This window comes from Peromyscus maniculatus, chromosome 17 (assembly GCF_049852395.1).
Source record: "Peromyscus maniculatus bairdii isolate BWxNUB_F1_BW_parent chromosome 17, HU_Pman_BW_mat_3.1, whole genome shotgun sequence".
Lineage (NCBI taxonomy): Eukaryota > Metazoa > Chordata > Mammalia > Rodentia > Cricetidae > Peromyscus > Peromyscus maniculatus.
In genome coordinates this window covers 13,417,690-13,439,871 of record NC_134868.1, presented here as the reverse complement: position 1 = coordinate 13,439,871, position 22,182 = coordinate 13,417,690, and the positions used below count along the sequence as shown (strand labels likewise).

The 22,182-nt window shown below is 39.9% G+C and overlaps 1 protein-coding gene across 7 annotated transcripts in view; it reads left to right on the top strand.

Moving 5' to 3' along the window:
- Nek1 (NIMA related kinase 1) overlaps positions 1-22,182 on the top strand; it is a 142,851-nt gene that overhangs the window by 23,755 nt on the left and 96,914 nt on the right. For 5 of the 7 annotated variants that reach the window (XM_076553291.1, XM_076553290.1, XM_042262983.2 and 2 more), the window contains exons 10-16: positions 225-425; positions 4,323-4,383; positions 8,792-8,943; positions 17,042-17,101; positions 18,088-18,147; positions 18,229-18,276; positions 18,441-18,515. In XM_076553291.1, the coding sequence (XP_076409406.1) occupies positions 225-425; positions 4,323-4,383; positions 8,792-8,943; positions 17,042-17,101; positions 18,088-18,147; positions 18,229-18,276; positions 18,441-18,515 (657 nt within the window). The remainder of the gene's footprint in view (positions 1-224; positions 426-4,322; positions 4,384-8,791; positions 8,944-17,041; positions 17,102-18,087; positions 18,148-18,228; positions 18,277-18,440; positions 18,516-22,182) is intronic. The other 2 variants (XM_076553292.1, XM_042262984.2) reach the window with 1 other exon arrangement.

Sequence of the window (22,182 nt, the reverse complement as noted above, 5' to 3'; positions counted from 1 at the left end):
TTACTCTTACAGCAATTATACTATTTTATTTTTTTTGAAGACAGCATTTTGAAATTATAGGTAATTAGGTAAAGTTTGCAGAAAGTATGCTGATTGCATTACCTGGGAGAGGATTGTATTTCTATTCTGTATCAGTGGGAAAGGAACTATTGCTCATTACTGATGATTCCCATTTCAGTTTCTTTATGTTTTTTATACATGTGCATCTATTTTCTGGATTTTAGTTTGAAGCTGGAAACATGAAAAACCTGGTATTGAAGATAATATCTGGATCCTTTCCTCCTGTGTCTCTGCATTATTCCTATGATCTCCGCAGTTTGCTCTCTCAGCTATTTAAAAGGAATCCTAGGGATAGACCATCAGTCAACTCCATATTGGAGAAAGGTTTTATAGCTAAACGGATCGAGAAGTTTCTCTCACCTGAGGTATGTGTCAATGTTAGCCCGAAAGTTAAACAGTAAGGTTCTGGTGCCTAACAGAAGGGCTGTAGCAGTCACCACAGTGCCTAGGCTGAGATGCCCTTCCCAGACTACATTGGTGCTTCTTTCCGTACCCTTGGTTTCTAACTGAAATCATCAAATGTTTTTATGCTTCATTTTTCTTACATGTAAGCTGTGAGCTAAGAGATACAGCCATATTGTGGGGTGGCTGTGAGAATTAAATAATAATGTGCATATAGCGTTCAAGGTCTAGCACATACATGTTCAAAGTAATTACTATATATTACCACCATTATTATACTAGATAAATATAATAGCAGCGTAATTTACATGATTATGACTGTATTTGACAAAATGGTTGGAAACCATGGTTCTATGGGCATGTATAATTTAATATACCATATTTTCCTCTAGTGTTCAAATATAGGTACAAAACAAATACTTGTGGAGATAGTTGAATTTAATATGACAGGTTTTATAAAAAATTTATCAAGTCAAATGGCATCAATTACTCAAATGTGATCATCTGAAATTGGAATTATTTTACTTTTCATGTTTATTGTGGCCTTTATTAATTTAATCAGCGTTAAATTCTTTTGTAAATATGTAGCAAAACTTAACCCTATTGCTTATATATGCTTCTGGTTTAGCAGAATATTCCTTAGAACAAATGCTCTTCAGAAAACAAGAGATGCGCATTTAAATAGTAATACTAAAAGAATGCATTTGTAAGTCAGAAGGCTAACTCAGCTTGGAGCTTAAAAGATACTTGTATAAAACACAGCAACAGTCTCTGAAATGTGGTGCTTTACAAGACTCCTTTGTTAAAAATAATTATTTCAAAGGCTGTTTAGCTGCAATGTACTGTTAGTTTTTGGCAGCTACCAGCTAAGAAACAAAGGCTTCATTTAATCTCGTTGAAGCTACCTCCGACTTGCAGATGCCATTAGAGCATAGTCTCAAGGCTGAAACACTGGAATTCACCTTCCTGGCTATGAAAGCGGCATTGTTAGAGCCTCAGTTACCAAACACAGTATGCAAAAGGGAGGCAGATTATGATGAATAACAAGTAGAGTATTTCACATTACTTGTTGGGTATGTGTAGCCCCCATTCCTTACTAGTAGTTAAGCACTACTAGAATTTATGAAAACTTGAATATTATGCTCCTAAGATACATTTTCTATATATCACTTGTTCAGCATTCAGGTGGAGGTGCTTTGTGCTACGTCTTTAAGGCTATAACTTTGAAACAATTCATGAGCTTTAACATCTGAGCTATTTCTTCTAGTATCATTATAATGATCTATATTGTACAAATAAGTTTTCTTACCATGTTGCTGCAAACCTGTGAGTCTTCTCCCTCAGCCTTGTGAATTCCTGGATTACAGGGCAACTTTCATTTTTTGAAACCATAGTTCTTTCAATGCCATTGGCCAAAATTAAAAATTAGTAGGGCCCAGTGCTTATCCTTGTATCCTGATAGATTTTTATTAGGAGTACAGTCTCTGTCTAGTAGAGCTCTCTGTGAGGATGAAAGTCTTCCATATCTGAATAGTCCAACATCACAGCTTCTGGTCACCTATTGAATACTTAGAATGTGACTAGTGTAACTGAAGAACTAAATTTTAAGTTATTAATGGTAAGTGAGGTTTTAATTCAGGTAGCCACATACTGGTAATGGCTCTTAAATTGGACAGCTTTCCCATAATATCCCAGAATCTTCTTGAATTCTGTATGTACTATCTTTCAATTCATCTGAACATTTATAGAGAACAGAAAGATCCATATTTGAAGAACGGAAGAAATTATTCAATTTGAGGGCAAGTTGAAGGGTGTTTTATGATCATTGAACCAGACCTAGGATACAATACTATAGTCTCAGCTATTTAAGAACTCTTGAGGCAAGAAGATCTCAAAAGTTCAAGGCAGCCTGGACAACATAATGAGTCCCTGTCTCAAAATAAAAAGCTTTAAAAACAAAAAAGTGAGATTGGCGTGCCATATAGAGGACTCAGGATTTAGGTCACTGATAAAGTGCTTCCCCAGCATGTGCAAAGCTGGAGTCAATGCCCATTTTCACGGGAAACGGAACCGATCCCTCTATTTTTCTGAAAAACATAAAGGAAAAGAATGCCTGATTTGCCCTGAATTGCCTTTGAACCAGACTTGTGCTCATGTTTATCTTCTATTGCATTAGTTCATAAATGCAGCCCTTACAATCTCCTGAAGGACTTTGCTGGGTTCATTCATTACCACTCTGTTGGAGAATATTCATTTTGTACACTGTGAAGATGTGTCTTTGTCAAGGCACCTTCTGATTGGTTTAATAAAGAGCTGAATGGCCAACAGCTAGGTGGGAGAGGAGAGGTGAGACTTCTAGGGGGAGAGAGAGGAAGAGGAGGAATCTAGGCATGAGGATTTTTCCAGCAGACTCGGAGCAAGTTGGACATACATACTGAGGAAAGGTAAAAGCCACATGGCAAAACATAGATTAATTAAGCAAGTTAATTTGAATTATAAGAGCTAGTTGAGGACAAGCCTAACTTAAAGGCCAAGCTTTCATAATTAATAAGCAGTCTCGGTGTTATTTGGGGACTGGCCATCCAAAGACAGTCCGACAAGAAAGCTTGTTACACTTCTCTGTTTCAGTAACTGAGGCGTATCCATAGAATTCAGGTGTTGTTAACACCAGGTAGTATTGATGGTGGTGTTCTGAGACTGAGTGCTGCTGCCATAGGGGATCCATAGAGAAACCATCTCAGGTTGGAGATTTGTGCCTACTGTATTGTATGCCTCGTCTACTGTCGAGTAGTCTTTCCACTGTGCCTTACTTCTCTAGAAAAAAAATGAGAAAATTCATTTTTTTTTTTGGCATTTTGATCTCCAGCAATAAGATAAAAATAAACTCAATTTGAGGTAAATCTTTGTTGATATCATAATTTTACAGTGGAAAAAATGTAGTTAAAAGAGAAAATTACTTGTGGAAAATATAAATACTTGTTTCATGAAATATAAATGTTGAAGATTCAGAAATGGAATGTTTAATGTTTAAAGAGACACTGTAAAAATATTTATCCCGTGACATGTTTGCAGATGAGTATGAACTCATTGCAGGTGGTAAGGGGATTGACAGTAAACTTAGAATAATGATGTTTCCAGGAGAGTGTCTATGGAAGTGACTCTTGAATGGTTTTGACACAAATGAGGGCTGTGGATGCATGTAGACTACACTGATCCCTCCATAGATGTTTTGTTAAGTTATTAAGAGGTGGAAAAGGCCAATAACCCACGTGCTTTGTATTAGTCTAGCTTGAGAATGAAAGACTAGAGAAGTAATAAAATATGTGAGTAAGATTAGCAGGGGTAAGCAGCCGGCCGTGGCGCACACCTTTAATCCCAGTACTCAGGGAGGCAGAGCCAGGCGGGTCTCTGAGTTCTAGGCCAGCCTGGCCTACAGAGTGAGTTCAGGACAGCCAGGACTACACAGAGAAGCCCTGTCTCAAAAAACCAAAAATAGGAGGAAAAAAAAAAAAAGATTACCAGGGGTGTAGATGGGTAGCAGGAGGAGAATCTGCTGGTTGGATTACTGGATTTTAATTATTCAGTTTATCAATATCTTTATGACTGGAAGAAAAAATACATTGTGATTGATGGGTCATTTTTCTTTGCTTAGAAACTGACTTGTTTTTGTTTGGTTTGGTTTTTCGAGACAGAATTTCACTATGTGGCCTTGGCTGTCCTGGAGCTCAATCTGTGGACCAGGCTGCCCTCCAACTCAGAGATCCACTTGCCTCTGCCTCCAGAGTGCTGGGACTAAGGTGTGCACCACTACACTCAGAGGTGATATCTTTTTAACATTTTGTTTTCTCTTTCAATCTAAGCTTATTGCAGAAGAATTTTGTCTAAAAACATTTTCAAAGTTTGGACCACAGCCTATACCAGGTAAATTATGTTTGACATGAAATTTTTCATCTGTTTGCAATACTCAAGATTATATTTACTACAAATGAATACAGATAGAGAAAATAAATTGGCATGGTTATAGACTAAATTTAATCTAAAGGAAATAAGTGTTAAAGCTCTTACATTTAGTTATACATAATAAATCATTAACAAAGTTTCTATTTTCTGTCTTACTTAGATGAAATCTTACTTGAAAATTTATCAAAGCTTAGTTGATGTTTTGAAAATATTATCTAGAATGTTATCAAATGCCCCATTAAGGTGTGGATCTTTATGTAAAACACTTTTCTTTGAGAAATGTTTTATACTTAAAATTTTTTTAAAGTAAATTATTGGGAGGGCAACCATTTACTAAAGGTAGGCTTCATTTCAATTTTGTCCATTGACAATAGAATGTTTGTAGTATTGTGTATGTTTCATATGTTATGCATACACATACATCTTTGTTCCTGCATAAATTTCTCTCCTTTCACTCCATTTTGGAATGGTACAAAACATGGTGCTCTACATTTTGGATTTGGATAAATTGATAAAACAAATAACATTATAAAAACAACTCATGCAAACTGGAAATGACACAGCAATGTGTACTCAGGAAGGCTAGCTGTATTTAGATTAAACCCAGGACTTAAATGGTGATCATCACATTCTTTATACTTCGTAAGCCTGTGTTGGAATTAGGAAGGAAAAAGTGGTTGTGTGAAGAACTGGGTAAATGAAATAGTCAGTAATACAGGAGTGAAATAAGAACGGTGTTATAGGTGGGCTTGCAAATGCTTTGTGGGTTCCACCACCTTCATGAAGCTAGATGTGGCCGTGACGTGGAACCTGAGAAGTCATAAGGTGAGGTGGGAACAATTCACGTCTTTCTCTTGAGAACATTCATCTCTAGGCCTGGTGCCTCCAGTCCTTTTTTCTGGGGTACATAGCACTTCCTTTGTTTTTGGCTTATTTAGTTTGTTTGTTTGGTTTTTTGTTTTGTTGTTTTTAATGCAGGGGGATCTTTTTTTCTATAGGTGGGTTGGCTTTGAACTCAGAGATCCAATTGCCTCTGAGGTTAAAGATGTGGACCCAGCTCTTTTATTGTTTTGATAAAATTAGCCAAGTTACAAAATTGTGACTTCTTAGAGCTCTGTTCTAATTTGATTATATGGTTGAATTCCTCACACTTCCTAGTTTATGTATCAAGATGTATCACATTATTATCAATATAAATTGCTTCTGAATCTCTACCATGACATCCAATGACTAATACTATTTTCTATCTTAGGGTTTCCTACTACTGTGATAAAACACAATAACCAAACAACTTAGGGAGGAAAGGATGTATTTCCCTTATAGTTCTACATCACAGTCCACCCTCTAATGAGGAAGGGCAGGAACTAAACTAAACTAAGAGCTGGAGCCTGGAGGCAGGAATTAATGCAGAAGGCATGAAGGCATGCTGCCTATTGGCTTGTTCTCCATAGCTTGTGTAAGCTACTTTCTTATAGTTCCCAGCAGCACTAGCCCAGAGGTGTCTCCGCCCACAGTAAGCTGGGCCCTCCCACATCAATCAAGAAAATGAAAGGGAGGCTTGCCCACAGCCCAGTATAGTGGGAGCATTTTCTCAGTTGAGGTTCCCTTTCCCAAAATGACTCTAGCTTGTGTCAAGTTGGCATAAAACTAGCCAGGACAATTTGATAAGAGTTGACTAAATTATATGAATAATGTGTGTTTATAAGGATTTTTTAAAAGAAAAATTACTTCAATTTTAATATATACTTTCATGTTTGGTATATTTTTCTTATAGCATATGCACAATGAGTTTGAGAATATAAATAGTTTTTTTGTACACAATATAATATAGTGAACATTTTCAAATGAATTTTTCTTTGAGTTTAATTGTAGCTTTTCATTGTGAACTACTATTTAATATTTTTATTTTCCTCCTAAAAATGAATGCTTGTAAGAGATTGCTTTATATTGTGTTAGCACATGACAGAAATCCTGAGTTAGAGAGTGGGATGGAAGCAAGAAAGCTGCTCGTCAGGCTATGGGGACAACCAGAAGTGACCCTACAGAGGAGGGAAATAGAGGAGAAAGGGCTGGGGGAGGGAGGGGCCATACAGACTATTTGACTTGCAATATTATTTTTTTTATTGAAGTTGAGGGGTGTTTTGTTTAGTTATTAAGCTCTTTGACAGTTTCATACATGTATATAATGCATCCTATAATTCTCATACTGTACAATTTATTCAGACAACTCGATTTTTTTAGTATATTCACAGATAGCTGCTTGCTACTGTGCTCCATAGGTGCACGTGTATGTGTGTATGTTGTAGAATGTTATTTCAAGGTGTTTTACTTTTGTTTATGCTCTGGAATGTTTGTTTATTGATGCAAAGATGTGTTTGATTAAATAAAATTCACCTGTGGTGAGGAGGCTGAGTCAGCAACTAGCTGACAGGAAGTGGTAGGGAGGAGCCAGGGGAAAAGGGTTTATAAGGAGGGACGAGGAGAAGCATGAGGGCTTTTTGAGGACATGCGCAAGGAGAGGAGGTAAGCTACTTGCTCTTCAGCCTCTCTAAAGAGCAGAATTCCACCTTAACCTTTGAATCTTGAGCTCTTTAGAGGGACAGAGGTTTAGTTAGGTTCTCTTTGTAGCTTTGCAAGAGTTGGAGCTGAGGGAACAGAATTTCTTCCGGCTATGGGCCCTTGTGGCCTAACTGAGTAGCTGCAGAGTTACAGTTAAAAGGCAGCAACAATTTAAAAGGACAATTGGCACCCAGCATGGGGTGCTGTGAGGTGGGTGGTGGATTGAGCCATGCCCTGAAGCACTGCCCCTAGTAAGGTAAGCAGGTAGCTGTTACACCTGCCTATGTTACACCTGCCTATGACCTTGAGGTACATGCCCCTGGGGTGTGCCTTCGGGGGTGAGGGTAGGGGTGGGTTTAAGACCTAGGATGCACATATGTGGCTCTCTTCGCTTTGCTACCTCGTGGTTTTGGATGCTGGTATGGAGCAGGGCAGAGCTCGCCAGAGAACCACGTTGGACATTGCCTCACTCTTCCAAAATCCTGTGAGAAATTCCTTTGTTCTGTCTTGTGAGCTAACCCCCTAATAAATTCCTTTGATCATTAAATAGACTCTATGGATTAATCCCAATAACACCAGTCTGTTGTTGGTTGGTCTTTGGTCTTTTTGCTCTTTTTGGGGGAGCCTGCCACCCAACTCCCAAATAATTCACACACGGAGGCTTATTCTTAATGAATGCCCAGCCTTAGCTTGGCTTAGTTTCTTGCCAGCTTTTCTTAACTTAAATTATCTCATCTACCTTTTGCCTCTGGGCTTTTCCCATTCTCTTACTTCTGTAAATCTTACTCTTACTCTATAGCTTGTTGTGTATCTGGGTGGCTGGCCCCTAGAGTCTTCCTCCTTCTCTGGCTGTTTCTTCTCTCACTCGTCTGTCTCTTTTCTTTTTCCTCTTCCCAGATTTCTCCCTCTGTACATTCTCTCTGCCTGCCAGCCCTGCCTATCCTTTTCCTGTCTTGCTATTGGCCAGCTCTTTACTAGACCATCAGGTGTTTTACACAGGCACAGTAACACAGCTTCATGGAGTTAAACAAATGCAACCTAAACAAAAGTTACACTCCTTAAAATAATATTCTACAACGTGTGTGTCTGTGTCCATGTGAAAGGGTGCCTGTGTGGGCACATATGTGAACCTGTATGTATGCCAATGAACAACTTCATCTGTCATCCTCAGAAATATCTTTCATTGGCATAGAGCTAACCATTAGGTTATACTGGCTGGCCAGCAAGCCCCAGGGATCTGCTTGTCTCTTGCTTCCCTGATGAGTTTATAATTGCACACCAGCACTCCGATGTTTTTATGTGGGTGTTAGGGACCTACTCAGTCCTCATGCTTGTGAGCCACACACTTACCTTTGGAGCTACCTTCTCAAAACCAGGAGATTCTTCTTTGTGTGTATTTTACAGGTGCTGTTTTCTTAGAGGAGTTAGGCTTAGTTCTGTGATTAAAAAAAAGATACTTTCAGCCGGGCGGTGGTGGCGCACGCCTTTAGTCCCAGCACTCGGGAGGCAGAGCCAGGTGGATCTCTGTGAGTTCGAGGCCAGCCTGGGCTACCAAGTGAGTCCCAGGAAAGGCGCAAAGCTACACAGAGAAACCCTGTCTCGAAAAAACAAAAAAAAAAAGAAAAAACAAAAAAAAAAAAAAAAGATACTTTCAATGTAAAGTACTTGAAGTGTTGACATTTATTAATGGATGGAAAAACATTTGATTAAAAGTTTGTAAGGTCGTCAGTGAAAGTACCATTCTTGAAGATTTTTGGAATTAAAAATTCAATATAAAGAACTACTGAAAAAGAATTGTCTTTTCATGCAGGTAAAAGACCAGCATCAGGGCACAGCTCCATTTCTCTTGTCCCTGCTCAGAAGATCACAAAGCCTGCTGCTAAATACGGAGTGCCTTTAACCCATAAGAAGTACGGAGATAAAAAGTTACTTGAAAAAAAATCACCCCCCAAACATAAACAGGTAAGATCATTTTACAAACTGATTACTATCAAGTTCAGTTTGACCCCGTGTACTAGCAGCACCGTGAGTCACCTTGACACTCAGATTAGTCTTTGTTTCCTTACTAAGGAATGTTGCTCTGCTTCCTCCATCCTCTCTAACTTAGGAGCCTTACAGAAGCAGTGGACAACCATTCAGTAGATACATTGAGTAAACCAGTGTAATAAAATGGTAGCATGATAAATGAAGTCCTCCTTGAAACACTCGATTGTTTGCATCGAAGTAAGTGATGTTGTAAGAAGTACCTGTGATATTGTTGCTAAAACACCAGGAGATTTGTGTATTTCAGAACCCACAGTCAAATCAAAATCTTAGAACTATATAAAGAATATGATCATATGTGTGACAGGCTCCCATTTCAGACTAAAAAAATTATGACCTAAAGCACTGAGTTACTTGACTGGTATCATGGTATTAGTTGCAGGACATTGGCACTTTTTATTTGGAATTTGAATATGGAAATTGTAATGTAAATCATTATTAGCTAATTTTAGGAATTAGCCATTAAATGGGTATTGAGGAATATTGTATAGGAATGGCAGATACAGGAATCAGCTGCCACTCCTAGTACTAAGAGAATACTCAAAGAACAAAAATTTAATTCAGGGAAGTTATTCAGATCTTATTTGGGTAGGGCATAGCTATAAACCTATTTGTGATGACATCCGTCCACTGAGTTCCCAGTCTGGCACTGGTAAAGAGGAAGCTGATCTACCACACAAGGGAAGGCCACTGGGAAGCTGTCTGGATGTCAGTAAAGTATATGAAGAAGCCACCGAGGTAGCTGACTCTGAGAAGCCCCCTGGAAGGCGGACGGAATATGACTAGTGCTGCTGAGCTTTCTGGGAAGCTGACTGGACACCAGCAGAACTCTGTAGGAAGCTGTCTTTGGGGTACTGCTGAAATTCAGATGGAACCTGGCAGGATATAGGCACAACGTCTGCAAGGTGCCTGCAGGAGTGAGTGCTACTATAGTGTGTCCCACATGCTGCAAGCAGAAAGGAAGCGCTGGGCGGAAAGAGATGCTCTTCCTTCTGTGGTGTCTCTTCCATCGACTGCTAATGTGTTCGTGAGCAAAGGAATGGCTCCCTGCCCAGCTGCACTAGCAGAAGCAGGGCTGTGCACAGGGCAGTGTGACCAGCATGCGGCTTTATCACGTGTTGACTCCATTTCTTCAGCAGTCAGCATCGTCCTATCCTTTTCTCTCTCTGGTCAGCGTAGGAAACCTAGAACTGGAGACTCTCCCTAGTTTTTGGTCTTTAAATCCCTATGTCTCTGTCTCTGATCATACCCAATCTTCCCACCTCAGCATTTTTGGTAGTTTTTGTTTTGTTTTGAGACAAGGTTTTTCTGTAACAGTCCTGGCTGTCCTGAAACTCACTTTGTAGACTAGGCTGGCCTAGAACTCACAGAGATCCACCTGTCTCTGCCTCTCCAGAACCCGGGAACTCACTGTTTTGACTAGGTTAACTGGGCAAGAGTTCCTGTGGTTGCAGATAAACACCAGAGAGGCTGGCTTCTCTGTGACTGCTGTGGACCCATGAAGACCAGACTTAGGTCTCCATGCTCACAGTGGGCACCTTCCCCTCTGAGTATTTGCCCATCCATATTTTATCGTTAATGCTTTATAGTAACTATTTTATAGAGTAATACACAAAACAACTTTGAAATAGATTATTTGCATACGTGCCTAGTTTGGGTGACAACAACTTGACTTTTAGCGAAGCAGGTTGGTACTTGAAGTTATTTTAGTGTAATCATGATGTCATTTTTTCCATCAAGTATTTTGAAAATTTGAAATTGACTTAGTGTGCTCTTAACAACTATGAAGAATAAAAGAAGGAAGAAACACATTTCTGGTATCCAAACAGTACATTTCTTTAAGTTTTGTGGTTTTTTTATTTGTGATCATCATGATTATATTGTATTTTATTAATATGAAGTCAGTTGACTTCATTGCGGTAAATAAGCTTTTTAAAAAAATTATGTTCTGGGCTGGAGAGATGGTTCAGAGGTTAAGATCCCTGACTGCGCTTCCAAATGTCCTGAGTTCAATTCCCAGCAACCACATGGTGGTTCACAACCATCTATAATGAGATCTGGTGCCCTTTTCTGGTCTGCATGCAGGCTAGAACACTGTATACATACTAAATAAATCTATGTATTTTTAAATATTTTTATTTTATAATTAACCTAATTTCACGTATCAGCCACAGATTCCCTCGTCCTCCCTCCTCCCACTCCCCAGCTCTCTCCCTAATCCACCCCTCATTCCCACCTCCTCCAAGGCAAGGACTCCCCTGGGAAGTCAGCCCAGCCTGGTAGACTTAGCCGAGGCAGGTCCAGTCCCCTCCTTCCTACACCAAGGCTAAGCAAAGTGTCCCAGCATAGGCCCCAGGCTCCAAAAAGCCAGCTCATGCACCAAGGACAGGTCCCGGCTCCACTGCCTCCGGGCCTCCCAAACAGTTCAAGCTAATAAAGTGTCTCGCTTATCCAGAGGGCCTGGTTCAGTTCCATGGGGGCTCCTCAGCCATTGGTTCACAGTTCATGCGTTTCCACTAGTTTGGCTATTTGTCCCTGTGCTTTTTCCAATCATGGTCCAATATCTCTCGCTCATACAATCTATCCTCTCTCTCACTGATTGGACTCCTGGAACTCCACCTGGGTCTTGGCGGTGGATCTCTGCATCCACTTCCATCAGATACTGGATGAGAGTTCTGTCATAACAGCCAGGGTGTTTGGCCATCTGATCACCAGAGCAGGTCAGCTCAGGCACTCTCTCGACCATTTCCAGTAGTCTACAGTGGAGGTATCTTTGTGGATTTCTGGGGACCTTTCTAGCACTCTGCTTCTTTCTATTCCCCTGGAGTCTTAAGCAGTCTACAGATTCAATGCAATCCCCATCAAAATCCCAACACAATTTTTCACAGACTTGGAAAGAACAATACTCAATTTCATATGGAAAAACAAAAGACCCAGGGTAGCCAAAAGAATACTGTACAATAAAACAACCTCTGGAGGCATCACGATCCCTGACTTCAAGCTCTACTATAGAGCTACAGTAATAAAAACAGCTTGGTACTGGCATAAAAACCGACTTGTAGACCAATGGAACCAAACTGAAGACCCTGACATTAATCCGCACACCTATGAACATATGATTTTTGACAAAGAAGCCAAAACTATACAATGGAAAAAAGAAAGCATCTTCAACAAATGGTGCTGGCATAACTGGATGTCAACATGTAGAAGACTGCAAATAGATCCTTATCTATCACCGTGCACAAAACTTAAGTCCAAGTAGATCAAAGACCTCAACATAAATCCAGTTACTCTGAACCTGATAGAAGAGAAAGTAGGAAGTAGTCTTGTATGTATTGGCACCAGAGATCACTTCCTAAATATAACGCCAGTAGCACAGACACTGAGAGAAACAATCAATGGGACCTCCTGAAACTGAGAAGCTTTGGTAGGGCAAAGGACACGGTTAACAAAACAAAACAACAGCTTACAGAATGGGAAAAGATCTTTACCAACCCCACATCTGGCTGAGGGCTGATATCCAGAACATATAAAGAACTCAAGAAATTAGACATCAAAATACCCAACAGTCCAATTAAAAAATGGGCTATAGAGCTAAACAGAGAATTCTCAACAGAAGAAGCTCAAATGGCTGAAAGACATTTTTAAGGAATTGCTCAACATCCCTAATCATCAGGGAAATGCAAATCAAAAGGACTCTGAGATACCATCTCACACCCGTCAGAATGGCTAAGATCAAAAACACCTGAGACAGCTTATGTTGGAGAGGATGTGGAGCAAGGGGAACACTCCTCCACTGTTGGTGGCAATGCAAACTTGTACAGCCACTTTGGAAATCAATATGGCACTTTTTTAGAAAACTGGGAATCAACCTCCCTCAAGACCCAGCTATACCACTCTTGGGCATATACCCAAAGAATGCTCACTCATTTCACAGGGGCACATGCTCAGCTATGTTCATATTGGCATTGTTTGTAATAGCCAGAACCTGGAAACAACCTAGATGCCCTTCAACTGAAGAATGGATAAATAAAATGTGGTACATATACACAATGTAATACTACCCAGCAGAGAAAAACAGTGACATCATGAGGTTTGCAGGCAAATGGATGGAACTAGAAAAAATCATCCTGAGTGAGGTAACCCAGACTCAGAAAGACAAACATGGTATGTACTCACTCATTGGAGGATACTAGATGTAAAGCAAAGGATAACCAGACTGCAACTCACAACTCCAGGGAGGATACCTAGTAAAGAGGACCCTAAGAAAGACACAGGGACTGACCAACAGCAGAGAAATGGATGAGATCTACATGAGCAAACTGGGGGTGGGGGGGGTAATGGAGGGCAAGGGTCCGGGGAAAGAGAGCTTAGGGGAGCGGGAGGTCTCAGCTGGATCAGGAGCAGAGTGGGAAAACAGAGAGGGAGATACCATGATGAATAAATAGATTTTTTTTTTTAAAAATGTTCCATACCAAAATTTCTTTACATTTTCATTTCTTCTAATTAGATTTTTAAAAATATTAATTTGTAGATAATTTTTAAGACATGTAGTCATTCTAAGTGGTGTTGACATTTGCAGCCCGTGTTTAACACTTCTAATATAGACATGCATAACTTGTCTGATCTCTTGGGGCTAAAACTAATGTTGGCCATGGGGTAAGAGGGCAAACATACTTATCTTTATGCAGTTAGGTAGAATAATCACAAAAAGGAATACACACTTAGGTGAACTTGCAAAAATAGTGTTTTGTCCCTTAGTCACACACTATTCTTTGAGAATGAAGGAAATGGTGAGCTGAATTAATGACATGGTAGAAGGTCCCTTACTTTTGACTAGGACTGAAAAGAAACCAAGTGTATAATCAGTGTCTTTGTATAGCTGACGGAATCACATAATATGTTTTCTTCATTTTCAGTTAATAGTATAAATGAACTGCATGCTCTGGGAATTTTGGATTCCTACTATCAATATCCAAATGACAGACTCCACCTCTCATAGTCTGAGTGATGGAAAAGTGGTTCAGATGATAGTTACAGGCTCTTAGGCCATAGGCAAGGTTATTGCTTTTTAATTTTTCTTAGCTAATCTATTGAAAACTAAATAGTAATCAGCACTTGGACTGTGCCATAACTTATTTTTAAAACACTTAACCTAATGCAAATTCACTGTTCAACAGAGTGAACACTCTTAAAGTGGTAAAAATGATTTTATAAGGTACATTTTTATGACAATAAAAGAAAATTATGAAAATTTCAAACATTGATAGAAAAAAGTAAATGCATAGCAATCGAATAGGTAGAAATTATCAAAGCCATAACAAGGGAATGGAGTGAAAAGAACCCCCAGTTCTGGAGCAGTTTAGGTTCTTGAAGCAGGGTTTCACTGTCTCCTCAACTCAGCTGGAATGCTTGCTCTTTCTTTGCTCCCGAAGAGCTGAGAACGTGTCGGCTAGAACCCTGGCTGAGATATTAAATAAATGCTGTTGTTTCCTTGAATGATTCCTTTTTAAAGACCGTTCCCCCAAGAAGTATAAAGCATCTTTTATATTCAAATTTACAATAGTTTGTGATTTAAATTTTTCAGCTTGAGAATGATCACTAATATATGTTATAATATATCCTAATATAATAATACCATGTTTATTCAGATAAATTTAATCTAGTGTGTGTTGTGGTTTTGTTGTTCTTGTTGGTAGGTTTTTTTATTGTTGTTTTTCCTTCAAGGCTGCTGGTCCTGTGCCACCACCAGAGGGAGCTCCGTGAACACGTTTCAGTGTTTGGGCTCATTTTTGTTTTGCTTGTTTTTTGAGTGATAGAAAACAAAACAATTTCCTTAGTACAGTGTTTCTGTTTATCTCTTTGGTATAGTAATAACATTCCGAAAATACTCAGACTCTCTCAGAGGTACAACTGGAATTTTTATTCCATAAACACTTGAATAGCCTCTATGTAAGGTGATAGAGATCAAGAGGAGTATAGTCTTTGTTTCCATGGAACTCACCTCTTAAACATCCTCCTCGTGGGCTGAGGCCGTTTCCTTGGGCTGAGCCTCACTCAGCAGGTGAAGGAAGGTGCTTACAGCAAAAGCTGACAACCCCTTTGCTCACTGCAGCCCACATAACGGGGGGGGGGGGGGGACGACACCCTCCACCCCACCAGTGTCCTCTGGTCCACAGCAGCCTGTACACATCATAGACACAGTAGCAGGTCAAATTTGTGAGCTCGGCATTCACACCACAGAGCTCTTACTACGTTAATTCTGCTCCCCCCCTTTTCCTTCAGTCTCTCAGGGTGTCCTTATTGGAGAAATTATTTTGGCCACTCCATGTAAGAGCCCTCTAGCAACATGTCCTTGAACGTACTTGCCTGAAAGCTAAAATTGTAGATGTGCACGACTAGTTCATTAACATTAATACTGTTTAATCGTTTGATTTTTGTGGTGTACAAATTTTGAAGCTGGTGCTAATAGCTATATAGAGTTTAGCTGTGGAGGGTGTCAAAATAAAGAATAATTTAATAAGTAGAATATTCGCTAAAATTAAAAAGTCTTTTTTATCTATAGTATTAACATAATACCATAGAGGGAAACTGATCGTTGTAACTGAATTAAAAAACAGCAGCTAGAATAAACATGATATACCAAGAATTTATCTGAGATTATGTGGACAGTAAGTATGTAAAAGGAAATATTCTTAGCCTTTTTAAGGAGCAGAAATTAAGAGAGATAAACAATCTATGTGAGAACCTAAGCTTTCTACCTTCTTTGATGTAACATAAATTGGTACAGCCTTTGGGGAAGTCAGAGTTCTCAAAATATAAATTATGTTACTCTTTAATTCCACTTCTTTTTTTAAAATTTGCTCTTCTGTGAGACTTGAGTATGACAAAAGTTTCTTACAGCATATAGACTAGGAAAACTTAAGTTTTAAACTTAAGATTTTAAAATCAAGCCAAAATCTATCCCCAGAATAATAGTTAAATTATTAATATTAATTAAATATTAATTCTAGACTATTTCCTTGTTGATTTATTACCACATTGTGGTAAATTATTACCATGATGTGGAATTGTCAAGACACGTTACTAAAAATACTTTGCTATCAAATAACACATTTTATGAAAAACAGAAAAGCTAAAATTATGAGTATATATATATATATTTATATTTATATGTGTGTGTGTGTGTGTATGTATGTATGTAAGATTGTAAAACTGTCTAGAAGGATGCTCGTGAAAATATCGATACTGATTACCTCCAAGAGTGAAGCAGCTACGAATTTTTATTGTTTGAATTTTATGTAGTGAACATATATTGTATAATTTATTTTTTAAGAAAAATCTATTTATTATTGAGCTTTCGAAGTGATATTTCATCATAGTATTAGAATGTTTAAAATTAGCATCCCTTGGACTAGCTCATGAGGCCCCATCCCTAGTTGAGGAAATACTAGCAGGTTGATGGCTGCTGGAGGAGGGAGTCACTTTTCTTTGGGTGTGTGCCCCTAGTATGTTGCTGATGCTTCATGGGGTAGCCCCACCCTATTCATATGTGGACCACTGGACTCAGTTATAAAATCAAAAAGGACAGGAAATTGAGAGAGGTATGTGTTTTGAGGGGGCATCCAGGAGGAGTTGGTGGGGAGACATGTACATGATCAAAATCATGGTTGGGGGAGGGATCAAAGACATGTTGGAGATGAGCATTGGGGGGTGTACATGATTAAAATACACTATATACATTAATGAAATTCTCATTAAGTAAAAATATTTAAAAAATAAGTGTGTGAAGACAAACTAGTTGGTGATAAGGAACTCCATTCCATGTTTGAGTGTCATGTTCCAGGCTGTTTAGGAAGCGGGGCGTATCAAAGAGTAGTGTCTTTCCCAATCTAATCCCCTTGAAAGAGTTATGACTGTTGGCTTTACCTTTTCTTTCTTTAAACTTCCATAAGTTTGGAATTTCCAAAGAGCATCTTAAATCTATATCTAATTTGTAGCTTTACTTTTTGTTTAGGCCCATCAAATTCCAGCGAAGAAAATGAACTCTGGAGAAGAAAGGAGGAAGATGTTTGAGGTATAAAGACATGTGTATATCTGCTTGTTTTAAAGCTTTACAAAACAGTTCCTATGACAACAGCCGAGCCCACTAATGTGATAGAGCAGTGGCTCTCCACCTTCCTGGAAGCCACTAACGTTATAGAGCAGTGGCTCTCCACCTTCCTGGAAGCCACTGATGTGATAGAGCAGTGGCTCTCCACCTTCCTGGAAGCCACTGATGTGATAGAGCAGTGGCTCTCCACCTTCCTGGAAGCCACTGATGTGATAGAGCAGTGGCTCTCCACCTTCCTGGAAGCCACTGATGTGATAGAGCAGTGGCTCTCCACCTTCCTGGAAGCCACTGATGTGATAGAGCAGTGGCTCTCCCCCTTCCTGGAAGTCACTAATGTGATAGAGCAGTGGCTCTCCACCTTCCTGGAAGCCACTGACATTATAGAGCAGTGGTTCTCCACCTTCCTGGAAGCCACTGATGTGATAGAGCAGTGGCTCTCCACCTTCCTGGAAGCCACTGATGTGATAGAGCAGTGGCTCTCCACCTTCCTGGAAGCCACTGATGTGATAGAGCAGTGGCTCTCCACCTTCCTGGAAGCCACTAACATTATAGAGCAGTGGCTCTCCACCTTCCTGACACTGCGACCCTTTAACACAGCTGCTCATCTCGTGCTGACCCCACCATAACATTCCTTGTTACTTCATAACTGTAATGTTGCTGCTGTTACGAATTGTAATGTAAATATCTGTGCTTTCTGATGGTCTTAGGCAACCCCTGTAAAAAGGCCGTTTGACCCCCAGGGGTCATGACCCACAGATTGAGAACCACTGTTGTAGAGCCTCTGAAGCTTTCTGCCTTGTCTCTTTGAAACACATACTCAAGCATCTTTGTTTTGCTCAGTCTTTAGTTCTCCTCGTCTCTTTGGGTATACCTCTCTTGTTGATACACTTGCTTGATGAAAAAATAAACAAGTAGAAATTGTTGATAGACGTGTTCTCCTTTTGTTTAAGGAAGCCGCAAAAAAAAGAAGGTTGGAATTTATCGAGAAAGAGAAGAAGCACAGGGACCAGGTAGCTTTTGGTCTTGGTCTTCTCCCTTGGCCTAGGTGCAGATGTAAGACCTGGCTCTGAGAGTGTGTCTGATTGTTACAGATTAGTTTCCTGAAGGCCGAGCAGGTGAAGAGGCAAGAGAAGCAGCGGGTAAGAGGAACCTCCGTCCGTCGTGTCCCCCCCCCCCTCCTGCCCCTCTCCCTGCCCGCACGATTGTAAAGAAAGTGCACTGATTGAATTGTATTGTGAATGTATTCTGTGTTTTATATTAAGTAGTTGAAATGGTATCTTGTTTATTTCTTTTCCCCCGAAAGTTGGAGAGAATAAATAGGGCCAGGGAACAAGGATGGAGGAATGTTTTAAGGGCTGGTGGAAGCGGTGAAGTAAAGGTAGGCATTTGATACCGACGACGGAGCTACCCTCCTCTTGTCTGTCTCCAGTTTCCCTCATTCTCTACAGTCTGTATAGCCAGCTGCATTGCTTTCTTGGCATACTGATAATGTTTATCTAGCATTCTGATTTATTCCTTACTCTGTGTATTTGATAGCTATTAATTAGTTATTATGTGATTCCTGACCTCTGTGTATTTGATAGCTAATTAATTAAATGTGACATTTATAAAAGTTAAAACTTTCGTGTGAAGGCTGTAATATGTAATACAATTCCTTTCAGGGGAATCTCACAAATTAAAGACAAAATCCGATATGCTCATTAGAATTTTTTATGTAACCTTGAAAATTAGGTTCCCAGAAGATTTTTATTGGTCACTGCTAGACTCCCTAGGACACCGGTACCACCCCCTGCCATGCTCTCCTTGTCCTACTTAAGCTGAAGAGCAGACCTAATTTCCCAATCGTGTGTGTGTCGCCTGCTGATCCTCATGTCTTTGCACGCCTCCTCTTCTTTTCCACACGCACCTCTGCCTGCATCACTCACCTGGATAACCAATTGCCTGAACAGCCATTTACCTAGATTCTTTAGTTCACACATTCCCTCTGAGCAAGTCTGACTCTGTACCTTGGCAAGTTAACTTGTCTGAGTTTATTTTCAATGCCTAGAGCTTTTCTCCAAGGGCTCAGACAGGAGTGTCTTTACCCATCTTTGTTCTGTCATCCACTTCCCCTACTCGTTTTGAAAAGTACCAGCCTGTACTTAGACTGGTAAGCAGAATCCTGAAACAGCCTCTGGGATCCCCTCCCTAGTGTATCTGTCACCTTGTGTCCTCTCCCCTTGAGCTGTAAGTAGCACTTGTTAATGAGTAGTCAGGGAAGGGAAAAGACGTGTAGGGAAATAAATCTACCACCCCGGACCTGGAAGGGAGCAAACATGGGCATGGCAAGAAAGTGTGGATGACTTCTGCATTACAACAGAGATCTCTAGCCAACAGCTAAGGGGAAATGAACTCCCTAGAACCAGTGAGCTCTGAGGTCCTGAGCCTCACATACCAATGTAGCCCTGGCTGACAGCTAAGTATACCTGCCTTTAATCATATACCTATCCGAATCAGGGAACCCAGGAGATGATAGAGATATTGTTTTCAGCTGCTTGGTTTGTGATCATTTTTTTGCACAGCAATAGGAAATGGGTGCACTTTTCATTTGTATTAACATTTTTATTTTGACGGTTGCTCAGCTTTCGATTAAACTGTCAGTTCACTTGTCTGCTCCCTTTAGCCTCTCAGTGTTGTAACAGACAGTAGGTGGCTATCAAAATGACTTACTTCCCAATCTTGTCTCTTCTCTCAAAGTTATGATGTGGACAGAAATGTGTTTTGTTTGTTTCACCTAGATATACTGTCTTCAATTTGTGTTGTTTTTCTCTTTTGAGGTGTTTTTCATATTACATATCAATAATTCAGTGAGAATCTTTTTCCCCAAGTCAGTACTAAAGTAAACATTACATGGTATTTTAAGTAATTCAGTTTTCTGTGAGTAGCACTTATTACTTCCTGATCAATAAGAAATAACTAAGAATTTGGTCCTTGGTTAAAAATTAGCTGACCCCGTATTTAACTGTAGGCTCAGGACTCTTATCTAACGTTTTTTTGTACCAAATTCACCATCAGTATTGAGATGATGATGGTTGCTTCCTTACTCCTTTAAAAACAATTTTTTAGGTTTATTTTATTTTTATGTGTGTGTGTTTTGCCTGCATGTATGTATGTACATGCATGGACCTCATGCGTGCTGTTGGCCACAGAGATCTGAAGAGGGTGTCACATCCTCTGTAGCTGGAGTTACAGTTGTTTGTGAGCCACCATGTGGGGGCTGGACCCAACACAGGGTTTCTGCAAGAGCAGCAAGTTCTTCTAACTGAGTGAGTGAATTCCCCAGCCCCATTTTCCATACTCCTTGACAAAGACAGTGAAGTATTTCCAGCCTCCCCTCAGCCAGCTGAGACCCTGCTGTGTTCCCATGATGCCTGCTGCCCCACCGTGGGCACTTGTGTTGTTGTTGTTGTTGTTTTAATGTGCATTGGTGTTTTGCCATGGGTGTCAGGACCCCTGGAACTGGAATTACAGCCAGTTGTGAGCTGCCATGTGGGTGCTGGGAATTGAACCCTGGTCTTCTGGAAGAACAGTCAATACTCTTAACAACTGAGTCATCCCTCCAGCCCTGGCACTATGGCTCTTAGAAGATGATAAATTTTTGTTTGTTTGTTTTTTGGTTTTTCAAGACAAGGTTTCTCTGTGTATCACTGACTGTCCTGGAACTCACTCTGTAGACCAGGCTGGCCTCAAACTCAGAGATCAGCCTGCCTCTACCTCCCTAGTGCTTAGATTAAAGGAGTACACCCCACTGTCTGGCAGGATGATGAATTTTATAAGTCTTGTTTGGTAATGTACCAGCATTTTTTAATAGTTAGATACTATGTCTTTAATAATGTTTATTTCACTTTATAGAATTCTATAATGCTTCCACAATAAAGAATAAATTCTGTTAGTGTCTGTACCCATTCCTAAGTTTGAAATATTTACTATGTCAGGCCGTTTGATTTCTGCATAGTTGCTAAGGACCTGGAGTTACAGTATAATGTGAATCAAATTAAGGAAATTCACAAAGGAGAGATGAATGAAAACAAAAAATTAAGATAATTCAAAATTAGTAATTTTATTATGTATAGACAGTGATACTCAAAAGTACAAATATCTGACTTTATTGGACAACTGCAAAATCCAAGACTTCTTGACTGCTTGTGGCTTTTTTGTTTGCTTAGTTTTGGAGTAGTTTTGTTTGCTTGTTTTTGTTTTGTCTTGTTGTGTTTGAGACAGGGTTTCATGTAGCCCAGCCTGGCCTTCCTTAAAGTCACTACTAGAGGACATTATGAGAAGCAGGAGGATTAAGATTCATGATAGACTGTCTCCCCTAGAAATGGCTGCATCAGTAAGGCCAGAACAATGGCACTATCAGTGTACATAGTGATTTGGAAGGAGAAATTTTGTGGGGTCCCATCCCAAGACAGAACTACAGGCAGCTAATGACTGCTGGAAGACAGAGAATTAGCTTCTCCCAGAGATGAACTCTCTTATTGGTTGCTCAATGCAGAGGTCAGCCCTGAAACAATATGCACACACACAGCAGAAACAGAATGCAAACATGTGTACACACACGCACGCGCGCGCGAGTGTTCGTGCCCCACCCCCCTCCCAAAACAATAAAGAAAAAGAAGCTTTGAAGAGGAATTGGGGCTGGAGGGGAGGAAAGTGATGTAGTTCTATTTTAATTACAAACATTTTTTTTTTTGAAAAAAGAAAATTAGCACTAGAAAAATAAAGTAAATGTTTCCTTTAAGAAGAGTCAAGGTAGAATCTGCGTGCAAATCCATGCCATAGCAATAGAAAGCTGTTAAGTGGTTTCTCATTGACTGAAGGAACATGAGGGATCTATTGTGGAGTGATTGTGATTGTGACAGTGGCTATATGAATAAGTACATTCATCAGTGTTCACCAAACTAGTACTGGAGAGGTTGCTCAGTGTGTAAGGGTACTCACCACCAATCCTCATGCCCTGAGTTGGGTCCCTCGGATTCACATAGTGGAAGGAGAAACCTGACTCC